The sequence below is a fragment of the Gobius niger genome, assembly GCF_951799975.1.
Source record: "Gobius niger genome assembly, chromosome: 20".
NCBI lineage: Eukaryota > Metazoa > Chordata > Actinopteri > Gobiiformes > Gobiidae > Gobius > Gobius niger.
The window spans coordinates 9,855,603-9,876,799 of record NC_136871.1 but is presented as its reverse complement, the minus strand read 5'-3'; the positions used below and the strand labels follow the sequence as shown (position 1 = coordinate 9,876,799).

Sequence of the window (21,197 nt, the reverse complement as noted above, 5' to 3'; positions counted from 1 at the left end):
TTCCTGTCGGTGTCCAATAAGGAAGTCAATTCATAAACATCACAAAAATGGCCAAACTAAAGAAAACTGGGTACAATGTCTAGCAAAATCTTAAATATAATCTATGTTTTAGCAAAAATTGTGTCTAATGTGTCATACGAGTTTTTTCCCGTGTACCGGTGAAACCAACCAAAACCTAACTGCAATAAACGAGTACAGGATTTCTGCAGGGCATTACAAAACATTAATAGTAGTAGCAGTGGTTAGTATGAATTGTGCCAAAATAAAGGCCTTAAAAGTAATTAAAAAGCATTAGATTGTATTGAAACTGCCATTAAATCAAAATTACAGAAACGCTACAAAGACATTGAGTTATTTTTACTGGATAGATTCGTCAAAAACACAAAAACTATGGCCTAAAACAAATTCCACTGCAGTTTTGACTGACCAAATTGGGTTTAAATAGCAACATTTTCCCTCAGTCATGATTAAATGTTCACAAATCTTCCGAAATGAAATACGCCAATATTTTTTGCATTTGTGGCATTAAAGTATATAGCATTTAGGCATTAAAGTGGCATTAAAAAAAGCATTAAAATTGACTTGCTGCCATCCATAGAAACCCTGTAGTAAAGGAAATTACTTTATTGTTATTCCTGTCTCGCTTCCACTTGAACTAATGAACCCAGTCTTACTCATAGTTTACGAGACGCGCTTGAACAAAGCATCGCTCCTCATAAATGCTTTGGTTCCCACTGCGACGCAACAGCACTAAAACTGACAGAAAGTTCACCAAAGTCTTTTAGCCCTTTCATTCCCTGACTTGCGATTGACGGAGCATCTCCCTCCCGGCTCCGTGAAAAACTGCACGCCGGAGCAACTGCTTAACGTAATGAGACAGCGGCGGCGGCGGCGTCTAAGTCTGTCACATCTCCCTAAAAACGGCTGCTGACTCATGTAAAAACAGGCGAGCGGATAATTACAGCATGAAATACGGCGGAGACAGCGGAGATTCACGCAGCCGTGCTTGAGCCAGCGGTCAGAGTCAGAGCAGAGGAGGCTTTGCCCTGGTTTCGCCTTGATAGCGCGGTCCAGCGGGAGAAACCATACACGGCTTTCCCTCGGCAGCGGCTAATAGGACACAGTGCACTGATAGTATTCGATCAGTAAAGGCAATCTTCAAAGGGCGAGGGTCCGGGAACATGTCTAGACCTTTATTTTCAGGTATGTTTAGTCTGCCAAAACAAGGGTAAAGAAAAATCTTGGAAAATATGGAGGTGTGACAGTGATTTACAATGAGTTTATGAGGGCTGCATCATATACAGTGCAGTATATCACCAAATTTAGAGCAAAACAACAACAAAATGCATAGAAGTAGTTTCACTTAACGTCATGATCCATCTTCCAATTTCTAAATCATCTAAAACAGTAATATCATATGTTGTCACAGAGGTGGTGTTTGAGCCAGCTCTTCCTGTTATTTACAGTATTTGGTAATAATCAGTGATGGCCAAAAAACTCAGCGCTCCAGAGCTTGTATCGCTCTTCCTGAGGAAAATTGCTTCGAAACACTGTCTTGGAGCCTGTTTCGGGAACAGCAGGTCACTTGAGTATCAGTGTCTCAAAGCGGGTCATCGGCTCAGAGCGTTTCACTGCTGCCTTGAGCGGCAAACCAGTGGATGTTTTCTGGTCCACATAGCGATGTAAATCGTGAGGGATAAATAAATGTGCTGTATTTTGCCCATTTCCCATTTAACTGCGTTCATGCTGCTGTGGGCCTGCCAGAATAAATGCTTTTCCTATGCTTTACAAAGTCCTGCTTCTGAATTAGTGATGGCCAAAAAACTTGGCGCTCCAGAGCTTGTATCGCTAAGATGTAAAAGCAGGCGTGGACGGCCGACCAGGCGAGAGAAACGTAAGGAGCGCCATCTACAGCAAAGAGTGGCAAAATTAGCTCTGACTGAATGAAATAAAATCGGCACGGAGGCTCTTAATTTTGCACCCTTTCAAGACCCTAATGTCAAAAAATGTACACTCCAAAAAAGAGCCTTAAAATAACCATACATTCATATTTTTTTCTGCGTCTTTTTACAAACATTTTCAGTGGCTTTCGGGTCAAAATGACCGAAGGCCCCACGAGGGTTGGGGGAAATCAATTAGGAGAAAAATCTAAACTTTCTCTAATTATTCCAAAACTACTTCAACAAATGCTGAATTATGAATATAGTTTTCTACTAAATAAAGATACAAAGACATGGAGTGGAGCAAAGTGGTTCAACAGCCCATAAATACATAAATAATGTAGAATGCTAACACAATGCTTCATGTTAGCATCGGGCTAATGCCAACGGCTAGCTAGTGCTAGCTACGACTGCCGTTTTTTCACTTCTACTGAACAATCTGCTGTGAGAAAATATCCACATGGTTACACTTGACTTTATTTATGTGTGATAAATAAGTTCATATTCCACCAGAAACTGGCTAAAAAGAATGGAAAACTGTGTTTCCAAAAAGATTGTATTTTCCCCCTCAGCGAGGCCACGCCCCCTTCTATGACAAGATGCGGCACGGTAGCGCTGCGGTTAGGGCCTCCGCTTCACAGCTAGAAGGTCCCGGGTTCGATTCCTTTCTGTGTGGAGTTTGCAGGGTTTCCTCCGGGTACTCCGGTTTCCCCTACCACTAAAAACATGTGCAATAGGTGAATCCTCCAGCCAGCCTGGCTCTACATCATGGAGATGGGTCCCCGGGCGCGGCACTGCCGTCGACCACTGCTACTTACGGGTTGCCCCAGCAGCATCGAAGGATGGGTTAAATGCTGCCTGTATCTATGTCCTGTATCTGCAAATAATAAAACCACCACACGTATGTTTGAAACTTGAACACATGATTGCGTTGTTGCTTCAGTCGTGTTTATCAGAAGTCGCAATAATAAAGTTTGTCCACAAGAGGTCAGTGTTCACACAGAATGAAACAGCTCTGAGACTTCGAACCTTACAGACTTTTTACCAGGAAAGCCTTGAAATGTTACAAGACTTCACTCGCCCATAACTAGTAATGTCTAACACATCTTCATCTTACTCTACTACAACACTGATCATTACTCCACTACTTTACTGTTCCTGTAGGTGAAAACACGAGCTGTTTGGAAGCTGTTGCCGTGGTGCTAAGAATCGGCAAAGATTGCTGAAAGCTGTGCTAGAGCGGCTCAAAACACAACTCCAGGTATATTTTGGATGAGAGAACGACATTGTAACAAGGTAAGGTATAGTACTCCCCTTTAAGACAGTTATTGAATACATCCCACTTTTTGTCTCATATCCCGCAGTCCTTGTCTGTGGCTTTATGTTTGTTGTGGCAAGAGGAGGGAAATGAAAATGTATGGCAGTGTGTGACCATCATCAGGGATGGGCAGCCGGCTGTGGTGTCCGACATGCACTGTCAGAAGCGGCACCTGTTTTCCACACCTACCGGCCTCTTCAAGGTCTCTCATCAAGACGGCGGGAAAATTGTCTGTCTGCCCTGCCCACCACACGCTGGAGGCGGCCTCCGTTTTCATCAAAAAACCAGGAGATCTTGAATAAACTGTTCAATTTTCCTCCATGTTTATGCAACAGCGGCGCACAAATGGCCTAAATTAATGTTCATTAATCTCAGTGTAAGCTCCAGCGAAGTGAACGAGTATAAATGTCATCACACGAGGCAACACATTAACGAGACAGACGTGTTTATTATGAAGAATCTGGTTGCTGTGCATTATGGAGACAATAGGCAAAATGACGTTTAGATTGGGAAAATGGAAGAGAATATGGAGAATAGATTCACTGACATCCATGAAAGTAAAGTAAATACTGTAGTTGTTGGTGGAGAAATACGTGCTGTTATAACGAGTCTTAAAGGAATAGGCCACCGTTTTTACATACTGAGACATGTTCTTACCTTAGCTTTGACGAGTTCTATAGGACCTGTCTGGTCTTCCCCCGTGCCTTCAATCACGTAAACACAGCACAGACGGCGTTAGCATTTAGCCTCTCCCTCTCTCCACTATAGCTCCAAAACTGGTCAAGATAGAAGCTACCAAGCTCTTCCACGTTTTCCCTATTTAAATATGGTTATGTGAAGTGTTCCACTACAAAGTATAATTACACAAAACTAAACAATGTGGATTTTCTAAGCGGATAAAAGGGGGAACTATATTGTAAGGCGTAATAATACCAGGAGTAGTTCGAAATCCACGCAGTAATCTTCACTTTACTGCGCAGTAATCTTCACTTTACTGTGCGGATGCCAAACTACTCTTGGTATTATTACGCCTTACAATATAGTCCCCCCTTTTATCTGCTTAGAAAATCCACATTGTTTAATTTTGTGTAATTATACTTTGTAGTGGAACACTTCACGTAACCATATTTAAATAGGGAAAACGTGGAAGAGCTTGGTAGCTTCTATCTTGACCTGTTTTGGAGCTATAGTGGAGAGGAGGAGAGGCTAAATGCTAACGCCGTCTGCGCTGTGTTTACGTGATTGAAGGCACGGGTGAAGATCAGACAGGTCCTAAAGAACTCGTCAAAGCTAAGGTAAGAACATATCTCAGTATGTAAAAACGGTGGCCTATTCCTTTAAAGTGTTAGAGAAGCAAGAGACTGTTAAAATTGGAGAAGTTTGTTTAGTACGTGACTCATGAACTCGCAACACACTGAAGTGGTATCAAATAGAGGGCCGAGAATGCCAGTATGAGAAAACTTGGCTAAGGCATAAGGATAAGTGCGTAACACAAGGTTTTGGTGCACAGAGAAACTGCTATAGGTTAGTGGGGGACGAATACAACGCTAAGAAGACGGCATGAAACGAGAGGCATCCTTGGTATGGCTATGCAGCTGGACATTTCTCGAACATAAGTGTACAACAAACATACGTACATCAGATCCAGGGCTGGTCCTGATTGACTATGGGCGACTATTTGCAAATACTGGGGAGAGGACACTTTCACAGGCAGGGGAGGAACATGGAAACTCCACACAGAATTCAAAGCTGCGACTTTCTTGTTTGTGAGAGAAGATGGCACAACCACTCAGCTCTAACGCACATAAATTATAATGTGTATTTACTTTGTCACATACCATTTGCACAATTTGTCTCCCATGTTATGCTCTGCTTCGTGTGACCGTAACATCTAATTTGTTGGACATGATAACTGCAGGTGAATCCGATTCAAACTGTCCTTATTCCACCTTATTCCACCCTGCTCCCTTTTGCCTCTTTTTGTGATGGATCAGCACTTCTGTTGTATGCTTCCTGTAGAGTGAAAAGTCAGTTCAGTAAGTGGCAAAGAAGGGAAAATGTTTGCTGCTAAGATCTGACAGAGACAGAGGCTCAGGGCGGATCAGTTGGCAGTAGCGGACCAGAGCGAACAGGGAAACAAGTCACAAGTCACTTTTTTTAATCCTTTAAATTCATCCAGGAATCACAGAGAAACATTTCCAAACATTGTAGATGTTAAATATAGTGGATATAGAATAAAAAGAGTATATAGTGGATATAAATTTGCCTATAAAATTGATCTGACGGCGTACTCTATGTCAAATCTATGTGAGTAGGTGGATCTAGCCTGTCCACAATTAAACTCTCAACTCCACCTGAATCAAGTGCATTTTCTCCAGTTCAGTTTTACCCAAATCTCATAAGTTTCCCGACTGGAGCTCACAGCCTATAGGCCAGAGTAACACCTCATTTGAAAGCCAAGACCTACAAAACTGCTCCAGTGTGTGTTGAAATTCCACATGGATGGGGGGGCGTTCTGGTGGGCGTTGGGCTTTATGTTTTCATCATTTTTTTGTGTTTTGGTCACTTTTTCATCATGGCTTTCATGGCTTTCTTGTAGACTTTTTGTTGCTTTTTCATCGCTCTTTAGTCGTGTTTTTGTCACTTTGTTATTGTTGCTTTTCCTGCACATTTTTGTCGCTCTACTGCCGCGTTTTTGTCACATTTTGGAAAAGTTTTGTTGTGTTCTCGTCACTTTTTACTCGTGTTTCGTCACTTTTTTGTGGCCATTTTGTTGCTTTCTCATCACTCTGTAGTCCTGTGCTTTTGTCGCTTTTGTCATGATGTTTTCATCTCATTTTCGTTACGTTTCTATCACTTCATTGGAGAAAATGTGCTCGGTTCATATGAGGGTTAAGAGGTTAGAAAAGACGTTTCCTGTCCACCTCCCTATTGACATAAAAACTTTTGCGTCTGGACTTTTTTTCAACAAGTTATAAATTGTCTTTATTTTTCACATTAAAATGCCAAGATTTTGTTAGTAAAAAATATTTCCTCCCTCACTACTTAGATTTATCAGTCGCTCTTTAAGGGTCAGAAATGTTTAACACCCACAGGTACATTCAACACTATGCAGTGACTTTAAATCCATACAGTTATGGATGGTGTGCTGAAAAAACTGAGAATCAATACTGTGTTGATGCACAACAAAGTGAGTCACCGTTCAGCAACATACAAGCCCCTGCATATATTTATTCTGATATTGGACGGCTAAATTTATCACACAAATACTCACTGCAATGGGCTCAAGGTTAAGTGGGGCCCCTGTAATGAACAGCGCCTGCAATGACACTAGACAGGAGACAAAGAATGATCTATGATACAGAATAAAAGCTTTTATTTAGTGGAGAGCTTCCTAATAATCGGAGCGTCCGGGTCATGTCACTTCACTTCATGCCCTTCAGTAAAAGTCAACTCCTGTGCACAGCTAAAAATACTCACAAGGGATTTGCCAACGGCAGCAATAAAAAGAACATAAACATCCCCTTATGAAATACGTTTTGGAAATATAAGGGCACAATATATCGCCTGATCTCAACAACTACAAGTGACAGAAAGTGGAGGAACAGAGGAGATTATCCCAGGGTAATCCCGACTGTAAGGATGAGGCTCTGCTCTTCTCTGTGGACTGAGACAGACTGTTGTGGTTTGACTCAACAATGATCTGGACAGGGCCCATTCGACCGGTTTTCCTTTGGAGTGTGAGCATAGTTTTTATGTCTTTGATATTGCTCTGTTAACGCTTGTCTTTTTGCATTAATGAATTGAGAGAAACTACATTTAGTACAGTTGAGAATAAGGCTGATTGAATTTCAATTATTATTATCCCAATTATTAAGTTACAAAATATCCATATCGCAGGACTCCACTATGGGGCTGTATCCCAACATCTCCAAGGCCTTCCCTCTGAGATTCACAAATATTTTCCAAACACAGCCTAAAACATTTCTTTTTTTCTTGATTGAGTTCCATTTCAGCTTCATTTTGGTCCTGGTGCAATGTTTTAAGTCTTGCTTTGGCACAATTTGATGACGAAAAATTGAACGCACTGCGCTGAAAGGGTCTAGTTGATACATTGCACCTAACTAAATTTAGTACAATATAATGTGCTCTGTAACACTTGGTAATAACTTGTACTTATGTAGTACGTACACAATGGAATAACTTGTATTAGTACTTTGTAAGTACATAATGTAATAGGACACGAGCCTTTAGGGTTAGGGCTTATGGTTACGGTTAGAGTTAGAATTATGTCCTATTACATTATGTACCTACAAACTACAAATACATATTATTCCATTGTGTATCTAACGGTACCCATAGTTACAACTTATAAAACATTGTTACAGAGCAAATTACATTATACTAAATGTAATTAGGTACAATGTATCAAGGGTAGTGTGCAGCCCTATCTGAAAATATGAAGCATATTTAACAATTTGACAAATTCAGGGAAATATTATGAACTACGTTTGTGCTACTGATATGAAAATAACTCCACAGACTCCGAGAGTCTTAAGAAAACAGCCTTTGAAGTTAATATTTGAAAAGTTTGTTCACAGAGAAAATCCTAATTCTTAAATATTAAGACGATCTATAAACGTAACAGGTTTACTTTGTCTAAGCTGTTTTTATATTTTGAGAAGAACAAATATTTTTTAACACGTTGTGATCACTCACAACATCGACCACTGAAAGGCAAAGTACAGCATGTGCTACAGTATGTGTAGCATAGTATTACATACAAGCAATGGGGGATTATTCTGATCCAACAAACACGGTAAAGATTAATGCTGAACACAAACATCGGTGTTCAGTGTCAGTATAGAGGTAGGATATTACCTCTCCACAATATTACATCAATAGGAGCACTTTCCTTCGACGGCGTGATCCTGCAAACGCTGTTGTGATGTACAACACTGTAACCGCTGTTATGATCATACGCTGCCAGGAAGATGCATGGCATACATTTTTAATAACCCTGGCCTACATCCATGAAGAAACAGACCATATTGCGCTTCGTTCGAGGCAGCTCATTTATTCCTGAACACTGAACTGAAGGTGCCGTCAATGGGACGTGTGATTCATGGAGGCAGTTTCTTTGGACCGCATGTAGATTAGGAGGGACACCGTGAGCCTGTGATGCCGCATTATTCCACACGGAAAAATACCTCAGACAGCTGTGTCACTCCGCTCAACAAACAACAAAAAGGACAGCCCCAGGGGCACGGCAGGCGCACTGTCTCTATCATTACTGTCAGACCGAGCAGCAACAAGTGGCCCCGCACACAGCTGACAGGACGGACCACGAGCACGGAGGAAATGACACAGACACTTTTATATGGAAGCAGATGACACACGACACCTCTCACTACTACAGGATAATAGCATTGTAACAGTGAGTGCAAATGGACGGCTAAGCAACCTTGATGTGTCCGTGGAGAATAAAACCAAAACAGACTTCGTACAAGCCGGAGGTTCTCATTACGACAAATATGGAATATAAGCCTTGATGGAATGAAATAAGGACTAAAGCACTTTTACATTGAACTAAAAAACAACAACCTTTTTGACCAAATTTGAGTTCTACTAAGTCTGAACCAAGACTTGATCAGGGTCAGTTTAGGTCCTTGAGCACAACCAAAATAGCCGACATGTTACAGGCATCGAGGCTATTCACATTTAACACAGCTTACATTTGATTTCCGATCAAGACAATGATTTTCTTTACTTTAGGAACAAAGCAATGGCCAGCTGAATGTTTGACTTAGAAATGCACTGATCCAGCTTTTGTGCTTCCGATCCTGGGGTTTGAGTATTTACCGAAATCCGATATTAACCGGTATCAAGAGACTCTTAAAAGTGGCGTCCCTCTTCTCTCTTCTAGTGTGAGATCATTGTTTTCTTTTCTTGCAGATGAATGATTAATGTATCTATTAATAAACGAATGGAAAAGACATTACACAAAGATCACTGGACTTACCTCCTAATTGTACTTGGGGATATGACGGCTATTTAGGTTACATTAACTACAACTTGTGCATTACAAATATAATATCAGTTATTGAATTTCATAAACTAAAATACAAATACTTGGCTATTTTCTTTAATTAGGTTATCCAATCATGATTTCTAACCCAGCTTTGATATTGACGTTAGCATTAGCATACTGTTGCTGCTGTTTTGCACGGCGATTAAAAATATATTTGCAGGTTTTGCCCTTCAAAATGAGCAGTATTGGACAAACCAAAGACAGTGATTTTGTTAATGTAATTTCTGAGACAAAACCCAGCATCGCTGTGCGGTACAGCGCCCGTACTGTATGAACTGCCATGGAGCCACTTCAGCCCCTCAAGGACACTGAGCTCCCCCTTCCACACACTTGTGTAGAAATTATGTACATATTTTATGATTTTGTTCTTTCTGTGCGTGTACTTTGCTTGATTGTGGTGATGAAATTGATAATAAAGCTCACTTGGACTTCTGACTTTGGACACTTCATTCACAGAATGGGGCTGTCACGATAATTATAAACAAATGACAAATTAATAATACCGTACATTTTTGGGCTCAATATTTGTCGTACGTACATTTATTTGCACAATTATTAGCATTTTTCTTTTATTTTTGTGTTTCATTGTTATTCAATGTATTGTGGGACATTGTAAGAGTAAGTATTTTTTTAACAAAGCTTCATTGACATTTTTAAGCTTTAGAGTTTCAAAAGGTCTTAATAATATTGTTTATCGCTATATTTTCCTGCCTCAATATATCGAACTTGGTTATTGTGACAAGTAGGGGTGTTGAAAAATATTCAGCGATATATCGGGATTTTACGTTGCGCGATTCTCGTATCATCTGTTTTGGGGTAAATATTCATATTAAAACTCAGGAAAGTTTTCCATGGAGGAGTTATGAGGTTCCCCGACTCCGAAACCAGTAAATTGGTAAGAGGTATTACGCTATGGCCTATAAACGGGACCTGCTAAATATAGTTAATATTTTAATTGAATTTCTTACAAATCCTTGCAGAAATGTTATCATTTTATTCAGGCCAAAATGTTCAAAGAGTAAGACATCTAACCAAAACCAATATATAAACCGTTTCCTGGCCTCTGTTATTCATGAAACCGTTATTTTTGTAAGCATAGATTGACATTTTATTATATAATTTGACACGTGACATGACGCAGCCGCTCGCTCCGGAGGCCGTTCCATTTGAGCTCAAATGCGGCGGTGAGAGGACACTCGGCTCCGTTTTGGAGGAGCCGCCACCGAGGACGTCAAAGAAGTGGCCAAATGGAGGCCGGATCCTCGCAATTGAGAAACAGCCATGCTCTTACACTTGTAAATATTGTGAATAAACGGCGTCAACTTGCCTTCCCATGCCTTGCGTCCCTGTCACTTCAGTGAGCCGGTCGTGACAGAGCTATGTGCCATCCCATAAGCCACTGCGCCAATCCCCTCACCCCCCTCAGCCCCACCCTCGAGTGATTCATGCGCAACTACTGTTGATTGACAGGGGCACATTTAATAAATAAAAAAAATATATATAGGATAAGATTCTGCACAAGCCAAACTCTCTAAGTGACAAAATACATGAGAGTCATCCCAGCTCACATGTCAGTGTGTTAAAGAGCCGCCTCAGTAAATCGTTTAAATGAAGACAGTTTGTGCTTTTGTGCAAATTTGCTTTCATTTAGTAGAAACTTAAGCCACGTGGCTAATTTGCTACTGTAGCGTCATGAAACATCTGTTGAGATAAAATAGCACTAAAGGGAAATGTATCACTCATTTGAACTTTTTTTCTCCTTAAATGTCTTCATTTGGACACTATGTTGTTGCATATTCAATACAGTAGGTGGCGACAGGTGCATTTGTTTGCCTGCCAATGACCTTAAAGAAGAAGAACAGCAGCTGTTGGTGATGTCACTTCCCCTTCCTCTGGGTAAGGATGGTCAAATTGGGCAAATGCTGCTGAAGCTCTCGTTCACTAACTGCATAGAGATCTACAGTTGACCCCATGAAAGGTTAAGGATTAGTTGTTAGTGTTAGGGCTATAATTTGATGGTTTCGGACACAGCCTTGGCCTCACTTTGCCTTTTACAGCAAAGACAGACCTGGATTATTACAAGAGCCACTAGCTTTGTGCATATGTTGCTAAGCGTGTCGCCGCTGCGTTCCTCTCCCCTTTCTCCATGTGTTTTGACGCATTGTTTTTAACCACTCAACAAAGCAAAATGGATTTCAATTTGTAGCATTTTATTACGGAATAAAACGAAGCCGAGGGGAAACTAAATTCAGCAGGCTCATGTTAAACTTGTGTCATAGTTGTGCTGTGGCACTTCTCGCCCCTGCACTACTACGACACAAGTTATAAAGAGTCTACTGCATTTAGCTTCCCCTCGGCTTCGTTTGTGTGCTACTGCTAACACAAAAAGATATCGAAGAGATGAGCTCTATAGTCACGGTGAGGCCCGTGTTGTCATTATGCTCCTGATCTACGAGTGACACCCGTTGTGAAGTAGATTAGGTTTTAAATGCCCCATCTGAGCGATCGTATATTTTAATGGATGAAACAGACTCAGATCTGTCCATAACAGTTATTACTGATCGCCAAGGACTCCCAACTGATAGATAGATAGATAGATAGATAGATAGATAGATAGATAGATAGATAGATAGATACATTGATAAATAGATAGATAGATAGATAGATAGATAGATAGATACATTGATAAATAGATAGATAGATAGATAGATAGATAGATAGATAGATAGATAGATAGATAGATAGATAGATAGATAGATAGATAGATAGATAGATAGATAGATAGATAGATAGATAGATAGATAGATAGATAGATTAAATGTATTTGATACAAATCTAATGAAGGTGGACTAGTTTACAGATTAGATGTTTCCAAAGTAGTAAAAAATAATATTTAAATATCGGGAAATATCGTATCGCGACCTATATACTGTGATAAGTATCGTATTGCCTGAGTCTCGGCAATACACACCCTTATGCAATATGCAATTACTATCTAATGTTTAAGATAGTTCAGTTTAAAAAAAAAGGAAAATCCTGGCCATACCACACAAGTGAATTGTTTTTGTGTTATCCAGTATACAACACACATTTTCACTCAGTGCACTTCGCAAAAGGATCACCAATTCCCCAAAGTCCCGAAACCACAGTGTCTAAGAACATTCTCTTACGGCTAACATTTCCTTAAGCTCATTCGATTGTCCAGCGGAGGTTCAGACTCTTTCTCTTATGTAAGAAACTCCGGGGAGGGCATCAGGTCCAGTCAGAACAGATAAGGTCACACTGAGGCAGGACTTTTGGAGTCGCTGACCAATCACGGCCAAGAGGGACATCTGGTAATCAGACAGATGGCTTTTTGCACAGAGCGAAAGGGAGAGGGGGAAATATACTGTATGCGCTTGACCTCGATATACACCAACGCCACGCGAAACAAATCGGGACGTCAGTTCAGCGTGACCCAAGGTAGGAGCGCACAAGAAACAGGCTCTGATATGACGCATTGTGTTTGTTAAGTAAATATCAGCTCCGTTTTTATTTATCAAGAGCTGGTTTTCACTGGAGATTGGTCAAAACTTCCAAACATAACTTGGACTAAACTTCCTCAGGTAGCCTAGGTTTTTGTGGAATGAAAAAACTGGGTATTGATATTATTTTTCAGCTCAGAGGCTCAGAGGAAGGATTTAGAATTGTCAAGAGATTAATCAGATGTTTTATAGGCGCAGCCTCTTTGAGCTGTACCTAAATCCAATTTCCCCCTTTTTTTTTATACCGCTTATATGCTGCCTTCGATTTGTTGCATCTGAGAATCATTTACAATGTTTTTTTTTTTAAATGTTTTTTACTGTAGCAGTTCCATTTATTATCAGTGAAATAGAACATAGCACAGACACCAAGTCAACTTACACACACTGTATCTTTGGACCTTATAGGAAGTTTATTTTTAGAGCACAGTTCGCACACAAGGCAATTCAGATGAAGGCAGATCAAATCAATCCATAAAACCCTTAACATTGTAGTCCTTAAATGTGCATTATACTACTTTTTATGTGAAAAAAAATGTTTTGTGATATTTGTGTATTGGACCTTCTAGTGGCCCAGCGGATGTATGGGTGGTCAGCACGGTCTCTTTTCTTTGGATCACGGTGGTCTCTCTACAACTCTCTGGGATCAATTGTTTAGCAGGTTTTCTGGTGGGAAGGTCTGTCAGGAGCGAAAACCTTCCAAACAATTGATCCTGGAGCGTCCTTGAGACCACTGTGATGGAAAGTAAATGTGCAATGCTGACCACTCATACAGCTGCATTGTCACTACAGGTCAAATACACAATTTTTTTTTTTTTTTTTTTTCTCACAAAAAAAGTTGCATAATACAGCTTAAATCAATCACATTAAAGTGCAGATAACATGCTTTTTCAGTTGTCATACGCACAGCGACAAAAAACTGTTTTCATTCTGGATTTGAACATTTGACCATGTTTACCCAGAGTCACAGAGATTTGGGATAGAAACTTGCGGAGATAAATCCCAGGTACTCCTGACCAAACCAAGCTGCAACGAAGGACGGGTCAAATGCAGTGGACAAAATTCAATGAGGGCCATACCATAGCTTATCACAGAAATAGAGCTTTAGGCCAGTAGTGTCCAAACCTTTTTTCATTGTGGGAAGCATATTAGAGTATTTACAGCGTGGAAGGCAACAGACGGTGGTTAGTAAAAACATTGAACATTTAGCAGGTTAACTAACCACATTTCAGGCTGGGAACCTTATTACAATTGATACTTTAAATACTTTAAATCTTTAAATGGTAAATGGACTCAACTTATATAGCACTTTTCTACCTTTATCAGGCCCAAAGCGCTTTACATCAAGGAACCAGTCACCCATTCACACTCTCATTTATACACCAGTGTGCGCAGAGGCAAGTAGGGTGAAGTGTCTTGCCCAAGGACACAACAACAGTCTGCATATGCGGGAGCTGGGATTCCAACCCACAACCTTCCGATCACGAGACGAACGCTCTACCAACTGCACCACCGTCGCATTGTTAGTTATTAAGGTTATAGGCATGTAGAACGATTAAACTTGCAGTAAAAAGTATTGCCTTTAGCCCAAATCAACAAGAAAGCTGAGGGCCTGATGTACAGCACAAATCATCAACACAAAAAAAGGTCAAACAGAATTTTGTATTGATGATGGGAGAGTGTGACCTCTGCTCAAAGTAGGGCTGGGCGATATGGCCAAAAAATAATGTAGCTACAATTAGGCCCATTAAGATAACAAAACCCTTTATTTAAAAATGGTTATTTCTGTTTTAGATATTCCTCGTCTGCTCTCAAAAGTAAAACCTCTTAATATAAAACCTGAAGTTTTCAAAAGTGTTTTAGTTTTATCGTCTTCATGCCTCTGCTGTGATTGACAACGTCTCCATGGAGACTCAAGGGAAAGGGGCGGAGTTAAATGGTCAGCTCAGAGCAGAGTGAGAGAAAGGCTCAGGAGCAGACCGGAGGAAAGTGGAAAACTGTTTTAGCGGAAGAAAACTCCACCGCGTCCTCTTAAAACACAACACACAGCCTTTGTGAAGCAGCAGAGATCGTCAGAAAGTCTAAAACGCTGCTAAATTGGCCACACGTTGGGGGGGACGGGGAGCAGCGATTTTACGATTTAGCCATTTTCCAAATCGTCCGTTTCTAAACGCATTAATTAAGTGAATTAATTCGATGTATCACCCAGCTCTAGATCGAAGCCTTCGCCAGGACATCCAAAAAAAATCTCAATGGGGTTAAGATCTAGACTCTGTGGCAAATTGGCCAATTCAGATCTCCTTCTCTTTCACAATGTGAGCCCGGGAAGAAGAAATCCATTGATGGAGTGACCTGGACAATCAGGATGTCCAGGTCGTCAGCTGACCTCATTCTTTCAGCACTTTGTGTTGCTGAACCGAGACCTGACCAACTGCAGCCACCACACATCATAACGGTTAGTCCAGGTGGTTGCTTTTTCTTTTCGATCAGGTCTAAGGGCCTCGGTCCACCCTTTGGCCACACCTGTTTTAGGCTAAATGGAATAGGGTGTATTGGCAGTAACAGTAATAGTTGAATAAAGGCAGCAACATTAGATATACAGGTAACTGGCACGTAAGGGATGGCGTGAGTTAGTTTAACGCTATACTTCAACTTTTATGTAATACATCTTCAATTTTGTGTCCCTCTTGTGTATCCTTTGATAACACATAAACATCCCTGGCAAAAAAAAACGACTTTGGTTCAGACATAAATATCACACCATTTTGAGGCGTTTTCATAAGTTGCCATCTCCCGACTGCATTTTCATTTCACGGTGCACTATATTTGATCCTGAGCTCATAAAACATCCCCGGCACGTCGGCGGCGCGAGCAAGTCATACCCTCAGCGACACAACGTGAGACAGAGGATTTAAGTCTTCTGACAAAAAACATCGCACCAAACAGACCTCCCCGGCTCTGCAGAGTTTTCGGGGGCCCCGTCTTTACACAGTCAGAGCGCGGCACATCTCTCCTCATCCTCAATCTCTTCAAGGCTCCCTTTTGCCTGCCACCCCGATGCCACCAAACCATCACTCATGCAGTCACAAGCACTCCAGCGGCAGACAGATGTGGGGTCAGCGCTGCAGCCCCCGATTGTTTCTTATCAACGCTTCCCGTGGGTTAGCTGTTGTTGCCTCACAGTCTCCGCTCCTTGTCCGACCGGCCTTGAAATGTAAATGCTCGACCCAATCTTGACAGTTTTTGACTTAGCGCTTTTCCCCCCTCACGAATCGTCCTTTGTGAATATTCAAAGGGCCACGGAAAAAGCGTGGCCGCGCGTCGATTCATTTTATAATACATTTGAATTGTACGGAAAAAAAAAACAACGCAATCGGCACAACTCCAAAGCCATTACGTTTACACAAAAAAGTGAAAGGCACGCGCGCTTTCAAGAATGCGTTCTCATTTTTGAAGAGGAAAGGGAAGCAGTTAGACGATAAAAATGACTGAAATAACAAGCTCTTTTGAAAGCGGCGTTTTCTGAGGGCAGGCATGAAAAAGGCATTCCTCGGTGTGACTGTGACCAGAATAGTACACAATCTAGAAGCAGAGTGGATAAAATCAATTATTCAGTATGATTTAATGCACGCTTATGTAACTCCTCGATGTGTCAGAACGTGCTGGTCTACAGAGAGCATATGGCGAGACTGTTTCAGGCGGTCGCGTGCACGTGGCATGACTTCGAAAAGGTCTCTGAGGTTAAGAAGAACAATTCAGAATGGATTGCTTTTTGGTTTGATACCCACATGAAACAAATACTGGCACAAAGTTTAGGGTATTCTCTGTCAACAAAATTGAACTTAAGGCTGATAGTATGTTTTTCAATAACACAGGCACGATGGTCGTCAGATAAATATCAAGCATTGGCTTAAATGACTTGAATTGAGGAAATATGTCTTGTTTTGAAGGGTTTCACTCATTTGGACCTTTTTCCTGATCTGACCAAGATTATTTTGCTAGTTTGATGACATTTCAGACTGGTTATATGGTAAAGCAGGCTTGAAATAAGAAAGTAAAACTGCCAATGGGACAAGACCATTTTTGCTTACCCCATTGGCAGAGAAACTTACTTGAAATAAAGGCGAAATGTTTTGAAATGAGTCAGAAACCTCTCAGTGAAATAATCTAGGTCAAATGCCCAACTAAATCTTAACTAGTCCAAAGAACTAAAATTTGGATTATTATGCTCAAATTGAGACATCTAAACTAATCTGGTAAATTACTTTTTGCAGTGAACCACAAGATTATTATGTCAGATTTGTGAAGACCCAATCCCAAACAAACATTTGTGCATTTTCTTTCTGGATATTTCTTCTTCAAAAAACAATTGCTCATCTATAAACGTGTACAGGCCCCTGCCATCTGTCAGAAATTTGACAAAGTTTTGAATCCTTTAATTTGGTTTGGGTTTTAGATTTGGCCGATCATGATTTTCTTTGGAACTAAAGCGGTTTTCTGCTTCACAGTGATTATATTGACATGTCACTTACTGTCTCAGAGCAGGACAGAGGCTGACCAATAAGAAGAGTGGCTGTACTGAATCACGTGGCAACAATCTCTCCAAATTGGCAGATTGTGATAGGGATCAGATTATGATTTGATTTTTATTGTGATATTTGGCTGGCCATAGATTTTCCACTCTGAGAAACTGTCTGGTCTTTACACGTGCGCTCAGTTACGTGTTGTTAGCATTTAGCCTCTCCTCCTCTCCTCTATGGGGCCAAATGGGGGAGATGCTAATGCATGCTTTTATCACCAGTCGCATCGACTATTGTAATGCCCTGCTTTCTGGTCTTCCCAAAAAGAGTATCTCAGGTTTACAACTTTTACAAAATTCAGCAGCTCGTGTCCTGACAAAGACCAGGAGGCAGGACCAGATTACACCGGTTTTAGAATCGCTGCATTGGCTCCCCGTGTGTTTCAGGATCGATTTTAAAGTTCTTTTAATGTTTTTTAAATGTCTTAAAGCAGTACTAAGTAACGTGTTTACCTAATACATCCGTTTCGTAGTCCCTGTGGGGGTAAGACAAGTGTTTATGGGATGATTGGAGGGTCTTTCATCTCCCCCTGGTGTCTCTGGCCAGAAAACCATGTTTGCAACTTGAAAGCAATACACACTAATGGAATCACGAAGAAGAAGCTAACATGCTAATGGGCAAAGCTAACTGCGGGCTAACGTCACTTTAAACAGTATTTACAGCCAAGTTTGAGTGAAAAAAAATATTTCCATTGTATAATTGGATGCACAGTAACCCTCTCTCCCTTCGCCTTTCCTGTCAGCGTAGTATTTACTCTCCAAGACAATTAATAAGTTAAAAAATCGTAACTTGCTATTACACCTGCAGTTGCGCTTATAGCCTCTAGGGGGAAGAGTTACTTAGTACTGCTTTAATGGTCTTGGTCCTTCTTATCTTTCAGAACTGCTTTTACCTTATGAACCTTCACGGCCCCTTCGCTCCTCCGGCAGGGGTCTCCTAGTTGTTCCTAAAGTCAACAAAAAGACTCATGGTGAAGCGTCTTTCCAATATTGCGGCCCTCGCCTCTGGAACGACCTGCCGGAGGAGCTCAGGGCTGCAGAGAACGTTCATGTTTTTAAGAGCAGGCTCAAGACCCACCTTTTTAGCTTAGCCTTTAACTGACTAATCTATTTAGAATCCTAATATATAAAATGTATATATATGGGAAGTTGTCCCAGGCGCATTGTAAAAAAAAAAAGACATTATTCACACAAAAGCTGGTAAACATATCAGCAGGTGACAAGAAGAACATGTTGCTACTGTTCACAATATAATGAAAACAGAAAGAGGACTCCAATTTGAGACAGGGCTGTACACACGTTTGGGCTAAATGAATGAGAGCAGGCCAGAGGCAGGCGGCTTGCTGATTGGCCTCAAATAGGTGAGAACATCGGGTACATCCAGAGCTGGACTGGCCATCGGGAGATTCGGGAGTTTTCCCGGTGGGCCGACGCACTTTCGGGCCGGATGGGCCAATCACACTGAAATAAGGCCCATAATACCTTACACCGGCCCACAATTAACGGGAAAAGCCTTCCGAACCTCTATCATTACTTTTATGCAATTACACAACTCCTCAACTAAAGGGATGTGACGCCTTTTATACGCCTCTAGTCGCGCACTTTCTTGAGTCATGGTTCCCAGATAATCTGTATAATGAGCTATGGGCCTCTCGGACAAGACACTCATGCCCCCCACATTGCGAATATAAGAGGAAATAGTTTATTGTAGCTCCCTCCAGGACCCACAGAACCTTAGACCTCTATTTTTTATACATTTTAGATAAATGTTTGCAAAGACGTGCATGCTGGGCGTTGTCAGGTGACTCTGTCTTTCCCCTCGTCGTCAGTGCGCGCAGTTTGTAAATCTTCTAGTTTCCATTGAAAGGATTTACAATGTTTGGCCTTTTTGGGATTTCTATTCTCACTCCACACCTCTTTAACTCCGTGGTGAGTTTTACCGTTTCATCTTCAATCTACAGTGCGATCATTTGGTTGGTTTTGAGAAGTTTATTTGTGTTGCAGTCGCGAGTGGAACTTCATTAACGGAACGCACATTTAAAGATTGTTAAGTAATTTTACAAAAGTTCCTTCAAGTTATAAATGATAGGATTAAAGTGTTGAGCGCGATGAGGTGTTAGCTTGAATTCAGCAGAAACAAAATGCAACTATTGTCCTCGATTTGTAGCTTATACTGTTTTAGTTCAAGCCTAGGGTTTATTGTTTTGCTCCTCACCTCGACTATTGCATTGAATATGACTGTTTTTTTTTTTTTTTTGGAGGGCCGGTTTTGACCAGAAAAGTCCCGGGCCGATTTTTTCTGCCAGTCCAGCCCCGGGTACATCAGTAACAAACCTCGACACGGACTCTCTATAAGTTAAATGGTCACATAGCACTTTTCCACCTCCACTGGGCACTCAAAGCACCTACGTCAACGAACTGTCCAATCATTCATACACCCACTCAGATGTATGCAGACGCAGAGGTTACAATGGACTTAAGTGTCTTGCCCAAGGACTCAATATGCACTCGAAGCAGCTGGGGGTTCAGGCAGCGGCATCAGGATCAGAGGGTGAAAGCTGAGACGTGAATAGAGATTGACACCGTGGGAAGAGCGTCACTATAACGCCAACAACATGCATTCGTATCCAAGCATTTTCACTGCTGTTGCTGCACAAACAGAATGTATAACTCGATCGGTAACGCACGCCAAAACGGCCCAAACATCCTGCTGCTTTGCACAAACCCAGATATGCCGGACAGCCACATGGGGCATCCACTACAGGGCTGCGTTGCATTTCAATGTGTGTGACTAAATGAGCCGGGGGGGGGGGACCTTTCAGCCGCTGTCTGCTCCATCAGTACAAGCCGAACCTCGGGCCAAACGCTCGGACGCCTCCCTCTACGCGTTATTCTCGTCACTGCTTCTGGCCACACTCCTTCTTCTTCCATCTTAAATAAGGAAACACATTTGCATTTGGACCACTGTTATCCCGGCGCTCGTGGGCATGTGCTTTGACTAAAATGTCAAATCACAATGGTGTAAACCCCTCAGGTGCGTGCAACAGCTGAACGATCATCGGGCAATTCTACAGCAATTTCCTCTGCAGACTCTAGCCTTAAGCCAGTATCGTACAGAATTTGAAAAGCTAAAAAAAAAAGCAAAAGCAAAGGGGCAGAAACACCCCGTAGAGGATAATCATGGACCTCATTGCATTTCCAAAAGCGATTCTCTGGATAAATGACAGGCTCACTGCAAGATTCATCAACAGCAGCATCAATCAAACCCACATAACAATCACAGACTGAGTGATGACAGTGATGAACTTGCTGGCAATGTAGGCTTTAACAGGATTTGATAGAAAATGGACTGCATGGACTGAGTCTCTGTCACTGTCAAATAGCCAATATGTGCATGCCTTGTCTTAAGTATTAAACAATATAATATAAAATTAGGGATGTGCAAGTCACAGCCTCTGCTCTTGTAGTAAAAATGTGAGAGTTGACAGTGCAGCTGTGCAGAGACAATTACAGGAACATGACAGTCTTACTACTCACCCCAAAGATGACAGTGTCTTCTCCTGGAAATGTCGGGATAAACTTGTCTCCTCGGGTGATCTCGGAGTTGTTCAATGGGCGAAAACGACACAACACCTTGATATTGCATTCGGCGTTTCCATCAGCCATGGTGAGGTTCTAAATACAAGGTTCCCCCAAAGATGAAAGTAAAAAAAAAGAAAGAAAGAAAAAAAAAAAATCAAAAAACTAG

The 21,197-nt window shown here is 41.4% G+C and overlaps 1 protein-coding gene across 2 annotated transcripts in view; it reads right to left on the bottom strand.

The window, feature by feature from the left end:
• Positions 1-21,177, bottom strand: part of kif5ab (kinesin family member 5A, b) — a 160,495-nt gene extending 139,318 nt beyond the window's left edge. For both annotated transcript variants that reach the window (XM_079579228.1, XM_079579229.1), the window contains exon 1: positions 20,987-21,177. In XM_079579228.1, coding sequence (XP_079435354.1) covers positions 20,987-21,115 — 129 coding nt within the window. In that variant the 5' untranslated portion in view covers positions 21,116-21,177. The remainder of the gene's footprint in view (positions 1-20,986) is intronic.
• Positions 21,178-21,197: the final 20 nt, after the last annotated feature.